At 37.3% G+C, this 11,883-nt stretch overlaps 1 protein-coding gene across 1 annotated transcript; it reads left to right on the top strand.

The window, feature by feature from the left end:
• Nucleotides 1–3,455, top strand: wfikkn2b (WAP, follistatin/kazal, immunoglobulin, kunitz and netrin domain containing 2b). Its single transcript, XM_079388979.1, has 2 exons — nucleotides 1–538; nucleotides 1,289–3,455. Exons 1-2 carry the CDS (start codon nucleotides 338–340, stop codon nucleotides 2,783–2,785), a joined length of 1,698 nt encoding a protein of 565 aa, XP_079245105.1. The 5' UTR covers nucleotides 1–337; the 3' UTR covers nucleotides 2,786–3,455.
• Nucleotides 3,456–11,883: the final 8,428 nt, after the last annotated feature.

Here is an 11,883-nt window from a genome sequence, read left to right as displayed (position 1 = left end):
GGCAGGTGTCCCAGTACCAACCCAAATCTGGACCAGATGTTTTTAATCCTCTCTCTAGAACTACAGAGTAATTCATAACTGTCATAGCGCGTAAGGCGAGTTTTGTGGTCAGGAGAATAGCCTTTGTTGCTCAAGAAGTCAAAACTATTAAATAGAATAAATACAGAGATCTAAATTCACTTTTCACTCACAGTATTCTGAATCACTGGGAGATTTATTTTATTTTTATTCTTGTCTCCTGCTGCTTGGAAGCTGGAGGCGCACAATTCTGGCTCAGCTGTTTCAATAAAATTAGGTTAGTAACTCCTCAAAATAAGTCCTCATTTCTGCCTCCAGCATGTGGTGGATGCTGTTTCCTCGCTGGATCTGGTTCGTCTCGGGACAGTTTTTGCTGCTATTTGTGGACAGGCAATGCGTGAAAGGCATGACTTTGCAAAGAGTTGCGTATTCCCACGCAGGGATCTGTCCAAACGACATGAACCCAAACTTGTGGGTTGATGCAATGAGCACCTGCACGAGAGAATGTGAATCTGATCAGGTTTGCCTTTTCATTTCATTGAAATTAATTGTATATACTCAAATGTCATGTATATATACATATGTACAGTTTTTATATTTTTATACATTCATACATGTGTATACAAAATTATATATATATATATATATATATAATTGATATATGGTTTAGATTGCTTCTTATGTCCTCATTTGTAAGTCGCTTTGGATAAAAGCGTCTGCTAAATGACTTAAATAAATAAATAAATATATATATATATAGACATATATAATTTGCATGCATGTCCATTTCATTTATATATGTATACATGCAATATTATATATATATATATATATATATATATATATATATATATATATATATATATATATATGTGTGTGTGTGTGTGTGTGTGTGTGTGTGTGTATATAACCTGCATGAATGTCCATTTTTTATTTATATATATATATATATATATATATATATATATATATATATATATATATATATATATACACACACACACACACACACATTTTTATATATTTATTACTTTGTACAGCATGCATGTTCAAATATATACATTTATATATTCATCATTTATATATACAGATTTTACATATATATTGCTTGCATTTCATTCATTACTTGTTCATTTCATTTATAAATATATACATATATTTATAAATGAATTTATTGTCATGTATAATTTTCATTCATGTAATGTGATTATCGAGAGAATGCAACTGAAATATCATGCAAAATGATGCCTTCTGTCTTTGCCTTGTTCAGGAATGTAAAACGTTTGAAAAGTGCTGTGCCAATGTTTGCGGCAATCGCAGCTGTGTGGCGGCCCGCTACATCGACACTACGGGCAAGAAAGGGCCCATGGGCATGCCAAAGGAGGCGTCCTGCGACAAGTTCATGTGCACTCAGCAGGGCTCCGAGTGCGACATCTGGGATGGCCAGCCCGTGTGCAAGTGCCGCGACCGCTGCGAGAGAGAGCCCCACTTCACCTGCGCCTCGGACGGGATGACCTACTACAACAAGTGCTATATGGATGCGGAAGCGTGCTCCAAAGGCATCTCCTTATCGGTGGTGATGTGCCGCTTCCACCTCACCTGGCCCAACACTAGTCCTCTCCCGGTAGGCACCACCGCATTGCCCACCACCACGCTGCAGCGCACCACTCCTGTAGATGTGCACGCTCCTGTCCTGGTGAACAGCCCGTCGCAGCAGTCTGTGTTCGTCAGTGACACGGCAAGCTTCCTTTGCGAAGTCGCTGGCCGCCCAAAGCCAGAGATCACCTGGGAGAAGCCGATGGACGGGCAAGGAAAAGTAGTCTTGAAACCCAATCACGTGCATGGGAACGTTGTGGTCACCAATATCGGCCAGCTGGTGGTCTACAACGCCCAACTGCAAGATGCCGGCGTCTATACATGCACGGCCACGAATGCGGGTGGATCCATCCAAGCACATTTTCCACTATCTGTAGTTGAGCAAGAGCCAGTCACCAAGTCGAACTCCACTCGTTTCCCAGCAGAGGAGTGCTTTAAGGTGCCTGATAGCGACGACTGTGGGGAGGAAAAGCTCAGTTGGTTTTACGACTCCCAGAGGAACAACTGCTACACCTTCACCTACGGCAACTGCAGCAAAAACCGCAACCACTTTGACGCTTACGAGACCTGCATGTCGTCCTGTCGGGACGAACTCGCCGCTCCTTGCAACCTTCCTATCTACCAGGGACCTTGCAAGGCGTACGAACCTCGCTGGGCTTACAGTGGATCCCAGCGCCAATGCCAACCGTTCATATACGGCGGCTGCAAAGGCAACGAGAACAACTTCAAAACCAAAGAAGCATGCGAGGACGCCTGCCCGTTCCCGAGGAACCATCGCTGCAAGCCGTGCAAGCCGCGGCACAAGATGGTGACTAGCTTCTGCAAAAGCGATTTCGTGATTCTGGGACGTATGACGGAGCTGACCGAGGACCAGGACTCGGGGCATGCTCTGATCACCGTGGAGGAGATCCTGAAGGACGACAAAATGGGGCTGAAGTTCTTCGGGAACGAGCCCTTGGAGGTGACATTGCAGAACATGGACTGGGCCTGTCCGTGTCCGAACGTCACCGCCTCCGATGGTCAGATTATCATCATGGGGGATGTCAACAACGGCATGGCCGTCCTGCAGCCCGACAGCTTCATCGTCCTCTCCAGCGTCCGACGTGTCCGTAAACTCCGCGAGGTCATCACTAAAAACACCTGTGACATTTTGAAAGAGTTCATCCAGTAGGACTTTTTCCAGATGTCTGACGTCACATAAAGTAACGATTAAATCGTTGTTCTGGGGTTCTAAGAATCGGTCTTTTATGTACAGACTGTTTGCTTTGACAAGGTTAGATATGTTTCTCCAGCTTGAATAGAAATGCTCACATCAACTTGGAAGGTTTTTATAAGAGTTGCTCTTACAGTTTAAAGTAAAAGAACATTGTGGACATTAATCAAACCCATCTGCTCACCCAGAAATCCCACAAATGTTGTGTCATCTGATGATTTTGATAAAAAAAAAAAAAAAAAAATTCTCTCTCTGTGCTTGGTTGACCTTTCATGGCAGAAGATTTGTTGTTGTTGTTCCTAGTAATTAAATGACTGTTGTATTATAGAGTTAGATTTGCTTAATGCACTTAGATAAGTTGTATAATATTGAATATAAAGATCAATTTCAGTAGGAGAATTAATCCATCTTTAAGGCTCACTTGTGTATAGAACTGAGTGTATATGATTTAGCACAGACTGCATTTATTTTAAGGTATATTTATTTAGATTTTTTTTTTTAACCAAAAAAGCTGACTGTCATTTCTTACAAGCACTTATGTATTTCTACAATTGTCTTTTTATTATCTTTCTAGTTCGGTGTCTGTCATGATTTGCATTGTGAAGTGACACCTAAATAAACATTTGAAACTCTAAATCTAATTCTTCTACTTTTTCAAGTTCACAACACCAATTACGCAAACATTTTTGTAAGGCAAGACACTACAGATGAATAGCGTAAAAGAAAATCACTAATACATGTCACCACACTTACACAGTTGATTGATTACATTAAGAATTGCAAAACCTTTTTTAGCGTGTGTGTTACAACGTAATGTAATTAAATATGTACTACGTTTTATAATTTTCCAGAAAATGAATCTGAACACTGGATAAAGCCCAGTTAAAAAATATTATTTCATTTTGTTGCCATATTAGAGTTAAAGGTTTTACTGACGAGATTTTGGATTACTCTTTTTATCACTCTATAAATAAGAAAATACTGCCAGTAGTTAGGAAAAATTAATTTTCACCATGTTTTCAGGAATTAAATGTTAACTATATAACAAGTGAATGATATATGAACAAACCCTTCAGTAAGAACATTCAGAATATAGACGGAATATAAATTTTGGTGCATGCAAGTGCTGCTGAAGTGGAGAAAAACGTTTTCAGAAAACGCATTTAAAGATTGCATTTGAAATCTACAGATGCAACTAGATGAAGTGCAATCAAACAAACACTAGAAAAAGCCAAACAGTCCAAAATTTCAAAACTGACCAATGCATAAAAAAGCAATGCATGTGCCTGTAATGTTTTGCCTTAAAGCATCGCATTTGAGATGTTGTAGATGTTTGCCTCCAGCATGGACGGGGCCCCTCGGCTCATTCCAGCCCAGACGCAGGGCCATGCTGAGATACGGGGGGAGCTAGAAGATGAAGAGCTGTTTGGATATCAGCTTTGACCATTTGGGACTTCCTCTAATGTCCTAACAGATGGTTTCCTTATAGTTTTTCAGGGTGGGCTTCAAAAGACGCCTGCCGCAGGTGGTGGAAAGAAACCTGTGACCTTAAAGGCAGGGAGTGGCAGAATAGAAAAATATCAAAAACGTTTTTTAGCTGCCAGACGCTCAGTAGACCGATCGAGGGGGCCGTAGGGAAAGATCGGTAGAATTATGTGGGAATCCGTCCAGTTCGATGTCATTCAGAATTACAGCTCATGAGTTAAACTTGAGTATTTTAACGTCGTTTTAACGTCCTTCTGTTAGAAGAGAGAGATTGGGACGTGTCCTGGGATGCCCTGAAGTTTTCTAGGTATAGTAATAACTTGCAATGAAGCAGGGAATACCTTCTCTCACCCAAAGTAAACATGTTGGCTTCCCTTAGTACTCTGAATGTTCCTGTTGTAAATATGGCAGCGTAGAAACGGTTCATTGTAGCTGCAAATCCTCCTGGCATCATAAAAGAAAATTTACGGCACTATGTGTGCCGTTCCAATTCAGATTAATGGGAACCTCACGCATGTCTCTGATCTGCCAAGTGTGTGCTGAGTTATGTAAACCTTGTTCAATGAATTTCACCTGGTGGTTCCTGTTCCCTGGTTTCTGCTTCTTCGATCTGGCCCCACAGGCTCGATGGACCCACAGCGTCGTGTCCCCGTTTAACATCAAATCATAAAGCAGATGTTTGCCAAGGTAATATATGCATATATATTACAATCTGAATTAATATTAAAATCAGCAAACATCGCCTTGCCTAGTTAAAAGTTGCCTAATTGGTTGATAATTATAGGGAATAGTACTGGTTTCAATGAAAGTCAAATTTGGAGCCATAATTACCATTCAAATAACGTTGTTTACACACTGGGATATTATCCAAAAATGTTACCTCAAATAACACTGTGGAGTCTATTCAGAAACACAATGTGTAATTGTATGCATTTATTTACATGTTTGGCATTAGACATTTTTGGCTAGAGAACAAAAAAGACAACAGCCAGACTGTGTGAGGTTTGATATGCACAGCATGTGTTTGTGCTTTGATTTTTTTTTAGATCAAAAAGGTATTAGGGTTTATTTAGGTATTCTCATATGTTTTTTTTTTTTTTATGCAAGTCAGTGCATTTCTTTTTTTTTTCCCACAAAAAAATAGTTTGAGACTCAATAAGTGTTGAAAAACCATACATTCAAAGCAAGCAACATATTTTTATTTTTAAAGCCTCACATATAAAATAAACAAAGATTTGTTTTTTAAATAAATGAAACAGTTTATTAAACCATCAGGCAAAATATTGAAAAAAAATGCATATGTGCTTTGCATCTTATTTGATGCATAAGGCTTTTATGGCTCATCGTCTGATATAGTGAGAATATGAAGGGACAAAACAGATCAGTTTTATTAAAGACTCAATTCAGAGTTATTCACAGATTTATTCAGATTCTGATATTTATATGAAGAAATTCCGATGCTTGTAATGTAAATCAATGAGATCTTTATAACAGTACAGCAGATACTTACATAAAATGATATGTCAATCTTCGCTCTATATCTCCAATATGATATTTAAATGATCATAACCTTATAATGCAATGCAATTCAATGATGATTGAGAGATGAACAAACAAACATTCCTCAATATATTTGAGATGTTTTGAGGATTGGGAAGTTCATTTTGTACAAGTTTGTACAATTATACTAAACAACCTTTCTTGCTAAACAAAGTCTAAACTGTCAATCAGAGAACAGAAGACATGTAGTAGATTGTGAATAACAGATTTAACAGCAAAATTGTGATCATGCTGACTATTAGACGCTTTAGAAATACATATGCACACAAAATGCAGCTTTAAAGGGTTAAACTGTTTTGTAATAAACAAAGATATGAAGTTCAGTGGCTCAAATATTGCCTGCTCTGATAACATATTTCTTGGAAAATGCTACATATAAAGTACTAGATCAGTCAGTTGTATTCTTCAGAATTTTCATTCAACAAAACTGTCTTTGCTCTGCTTTTGCTGCCACTTACAACTGGAAACAACAGCAGGAAATTAACACTTAATTTGCACAATTATTTCTCTTTATCAACTGATTTTAACATTTTTCGTTTTCAATGAAAGCTGAAAATAACTCAAACTAAATCATTTAAAACTTTAAAATAAAAATGAGTAAAACTATAAAAACATTTGAAAAAAAAAAAAAAACTAAATCCTTAACTATAATGAAAGTGAAAACAGAACATCTAAAAATGAAGTCTAAAATATTATATCAAGAGGTGTACCGATTGATCGGTTTTGCAAATCAATCAGCAGCAGATTGCTGGAATAATCGGTTATTATCGGCAAAATCCATGCCGATAGTTTTGCTGGGCTGTTCCATTGCTGGAGCTACTGGGATGGTCAGCTGTTATTATAGTGTGTGAGAGCGGCCTCTAGAGGTGGAAACTAACACTGAGGCTGAGCGCTCAGGAAATTTCATATGCTGATCCAAAACATTGAGTATAATGTACATTACATGTTTGCATATCATTATAAAGGAATTCATTTGTTGACTAGATGCTGCATTAGTGGAGAAAAGACAGTAGTATGTTTACTGTTAAAAGGGTCATCGGATGCAAAATTCACTTTACAAGTTGTTTGAACATAAATGTGTGTTGGAAGTGTGTGTACACATCCATCCTATAATGATAAAAATCCACCCAGTGGCTTTTTTTAAATCCCTATTTTAAAATCCCCTTTCTCAAATCAGGCTGTTCTGAGATTCCTGTCAGAATTACGTAGTTCTGCACAGGCCCCTCCCACAAAAGTTGATTGACAAGACCGTCTTACCTTAGACACGCCCTGAGTGAGCTGAGAGCTGTCTGCCATTGTGTCGACTCCGGTGCAGGGGAAGACAAGATGTCTGTGATTAAGCGATTGAAGGGTTTAGTTGTTTGATGTAATAATGAATATAGCAGTCGTCAGTTAGTCCAGACATCTGAGCCGCTGAAGACACAGAGGATTAACGTTACTTTCACTTTGAAGGGAATGCGCCGATCTCCGATCTACATATATGCATCTATGTTCACACGAATCATTCGTGATCCAGCTTTATCTACAGAAGAAGTGAGTATAAGGGTTTTTATGAATCTTTGCAAATCGCCTTTCCTAATAATAATGTGCTAGTTAGCCATTTTCACGGCTGAAGTTTAGTATGCTCCATAGATATATATACCTAGATGCCTCATCATCGACTGTTTATATGAGCCGCGATACGTAAGTCATCCACCATTTTTGGAACGGTCTGCGATATCTTTGAGCACACTGACTGTGTGCGTCTACAACCGCATACGCTTACGCTTGTATATCTTTGAATATTCATTTATTTTTATGGTGAATGCGAGATGGCTGACGCGTCAACTAGAGGTCTGCAAGCCCGTCGGGACCCATTCGGGTCGGACTCGGGCTCATTTAGCTTCTCTCCTTTAATTGTGCCCATATAGGCTACGCGCAGAGCACAAATGGCGACTGTATGAAATAGCCTACTGATTATATTATAAATATTATACATCGCCTACGCAATACGCAACGCATATTCGCACGCATTAGCATACAGGTGACAGTTGACCATGCAGAGCATCAGGGAGAATTTAGAGCGTGGTTACTAAAAGTTCCCAATGCTTCGGGAAAAGCTGCATTTTGGATCTTTCATGCTTTTGATGATGATCCTGACTCGCTCTCTCCTCATTGGATGTGCCTTTAGAGTTTTTCAGAAGCACTCCTGCTCAAAACCGAAACTGCTTTTTTTCCCTTTATTTTATAAAAGCATGTTTTGTTGATATTTTGAGTGCACAAAAATAAAAGTAGACCCTTTACAGTTCCAAACAACGTAGTCTATTACTTTTACTTTTATGAGCAAAAATGACAGCGAATTTTGAAATGTTTCCAATGCAAGTGATCGCTCTGGTGCCTCCATGTCCAGTAAGGCGAGCTTCCGCTTCCACTCTCCGAACAAACGACTGGATATGCGTCAGTGCACATTTATCTAGGTTAAGCATTTAAACTAACATTGTGGAGCTGTTTTATAACTACAGATTTCATTTTAGACAAGTCATGATGATTTGAAAAGGCTAAATTTATCAAAAATAGGCTATGATCAAATAGGGAATCTACACATATCTATGGTCTGCTCGCCACTCCACGGAAGAGAGGGGGCGGGGTCAGCAGAGCTCACAAGGATTTAAAGAAACATGGACTAGAACAGTAAGCTGAAGCTGATTTTGACAGGGTAAAGAAGGTGTTTTTTACACTACAATTGAGATATTTTAACCACAGTATATTACAGACCTTTCATTAAGACCCTAAAGAATCATATAAACTTGTAAAATGGGCATCCAATGACCCCTTTAAGGCTTAGAGGACGCAAACATTAGCAGCATCTCAAGCTGTTAAAACTATGTGACCGAAACCCAAATGTTGAATGTCAGGATTATCACATCAAGCATTCGTTAGCAAGTGAAGTTTATGTGAGAAAGCAAACTGATGGCCTACATTCATGCAGTGACAGAAATACACCAGTAACACATCTTTCAATTCTTTTTTATCATCACTGTTAAATAATCAAACGTTCTAAAATAGAAGCAAATGGAATGGAAGAGTGTACATACCACCTGTGTATAGGCTAGATATTTAAAGATGTTAATCTTTAAGCGTGACTGTTTTGATTTATATAAATGCTAACACTTTACAATAGTCGATTGGTATGTAGTTCACATTAATCCTTTGAGTTCCAAACATGATAAACTGAGGTCTAAAGTTAATAAATGCGGTGTTAGATTAATTTTAACATTTACTAATACATTTTTTAATGATCTGTTATCATTCGTTAATGCTCATGAACTAGCTTAAAGGGTTAGTTCCCCCAAAAATGAAAATTAGCCCATGTTTTACTCACCCTCAAAGCATCCTAGGTGTTCATGATTTTCTTCTTTCAAACGAATCCAATCGGAATTATATAAAAAAATTTCCTTGCTCTTCCAAGCCTTAGAATGGGAGTAGGTGGGTGTTTTTGTTCAACAGTCCAAAAGTAGTCAAATAAAGAGCACGTGCGCGACGCATACGTCCTACATCATCCGCTGGAATGGCTTGGACATATGTCAGTCAGCAAAAGTGAGAAAAAAGTATTTATAAAATTTTAAATATGGATATTTTTCTTAGAAAAACGCATTGATTCAGGAGGCCTTTATTCCACCCCCGAAGCCGTGTGAGGCATGTTTTATTATGGATGCGCGCACTTTATTTGACTACACCCACCCACTGCAATGATAGAGTTTAGAAGAGCCAGGACCATTTTAAATATAACTCCGAAGTCAATATATACACTTACGCTAACTCCTATGAGAGTGAGTAAAACATGGGCTAATTTTCATTTTTGGGTGAACTAACTCTATAATCCGAGTGATCAAGGTATAATTGACAATATAATAGCCTAATATGTATGTAGGCCTATTTATATTTAAAAGGTACAGTAGCCTACATTTTCTTGATTCAGTACTTTTTTCTTGTAATAAAGTTAAGCACTATTTTAGTTGGCGTGTTATGTTTGTTGTCATTCAGTATTGTTAATTAATCAGATACCAGCCAGTGTGGTAGTCATTGTTATTGGTAAAATCCACTAGCGGTCAGCCTGTAAAGATAATAAAATAACATGTCCGTCGGTGAATATTGGCAGCTGTAGTTTGTTTATAATTAATATACTCTGTGTATTTTGTGTATTACCCATAATTAAAATTTATTTAACCTCTGATGTAGTTTATAGAATTTAGTTTTTATTCATTCACATTTGTTCCCTATCCTTTCTCCAAAAAACACTTCCAATACAGTGTTGTAAAAAATAACCCTGCCTGGTTAAATAAAGGTTACAAATCAGCTGTATGATTTCAGCACATCAAACAGGTTACATGATGAATATTACAAGAGGATCTGCTGGTCTATGTCATGTTCTGATCTCATCAGTAGATGTCAGTGTCGTACAGACTGTGTTCTTCAGTGATTAGTATTTCATTACAGTCTAAATTTGCCCTTTAACATGCAGCCTGTGCACAATGTTTTAATGGCTTCATTCTTTCATTAAACATAGAGGCTATAGAATGCTATGAAACATGATATCTGTAAAATTAACATGTAATCTTGGATCAGCCGGCATTTATGTAAGTGTCTTTATTATACTTCTCAGTATAATATAATTAGGTTTAATAATTACATAATATAATGTAATATAATATGTTAATAAATATATTTTGTAGGCCTATTTTTTAATCTTATTTGCAATTATATTATATTAAAACTTTTTTAAAGCTTTATAACATGCCAATAAATAGATATGAATAACTATAAATCATTACATATCTAATTACATCTCATTTATTAATTATATCATGCTATAAATAATGTAATATAAATTTAGTGCTGTCTAATCGCATCCAAAATAAAAGTTTTTGCTTACATAATAAATGTGTGTGTACCGTGTATATTATGTATATATAAATATACACACAGTATATATTTTGAAAATATTTACATGTTTATACATTTATTTATTCATATTATATATAAATATATTTAATATATAAACATAACATTTTCTTAAATATATACAGTGCATGCATGTTCTTGTATTTATAGCTACATAATAAATATACACACATTTATTATGTAAGCAAAAACTTTTATTTTGGATGCGATTAATCGTTTGACAGCACTAATAAATATATTACATTAATTGTACCCTGTATTATTAACTACTCATATAATGAGATTTAAGTCACATTAAAATTATGGTAATATACAGATAATGTTTTACCCTTTCATTTCGCATGTCTCAGTGTGTTAAGTAATATGTGACAATGTTTTGACACAGAAACCTCTCACTATAACCATCATAAATGTAGACACGAGCTCCTGCAATAACCTCTGCTCATATTTATACTCTGAAGCACCATGTTTCCATGCAAACACTCGCAGATTTGAGCTGCAGTGGCGTCCAGGTCGGACCACCTTCACAAACCCATTATTTCTAGTCTAAGCTAAGAGTTACGCTGACGTCACCAAAACACAACGTTGTGGCATGTGAGAAGCCAGTTGTTGCATTTTATTTTTATTGCTGTAGTCAGGAATAGAGCTTGTCTGAGCAGAACCGTCATGATCCAGTGGGACCAGGTCTAGAGTTAATCCAGCCTACCTCACCAAGACTATCAAAAACTCTCCATAACTCTCTGTCTGCGCTCTCGCCGCTCCTCGACCTGAATTCATCCCTCTTCTCTCTTATATAACTCACTCATCAGGGTTTGAGCCACACAAGCTGCTCCAAAAATCCACTGCCCGTGTTACTCCAATTACTCAATCAGCTTCACACATAGGATGCACACGTGACCTCTCGGCCTGAACCTACATGATCTATCAGCTGATTCAGATTCATTTCACATCTGATTGTTCTGTGCACATTCAATGCAAAATCTAATCTGAATCATTTTTTTCCTGGAAAACATCCAAACATAAAGAGAGAGAGAGAGAGAGAAAAAAACAGTGAGTGGGATATTAAAAGA

This window comes from Barbus barbus (genome assembly GCF_936440315.1).
Source record: "Barbus barbus genome assembly, chromosome: 32".
Taxonomy (NCBI): domain Eukaryota; kingdom Metazoa; phylum Chordata; class Actinopteri; order Cypriniformes; family Cyprinidae; genus Barbus; species Barbus barbus.
The sequence above is the reverse complement of the archived record's forward strand: the minus strand, read 5'-3'. Positions and strand labels throughout refer to the sequence as shown.

What these genes read in the sequence shown, in the direction of transcription:
- wfikkn2b (XM_079388979.1), top strand. Translation starts at nt 338, where the DNA reads ATGTGGTGGATGCTGTTTCCTCGCTGGATCTGGTTCGTCTCGGGACAG. An exon ending in GAGAATGTGAATCTGATCAG is followed by an intron (nt 539 to 1,288) that starts GTTTGCCTTTTC and finishes TGCCTTGTTCAG; the next exon opens with GAATGTAAAACGTTTGAAAA.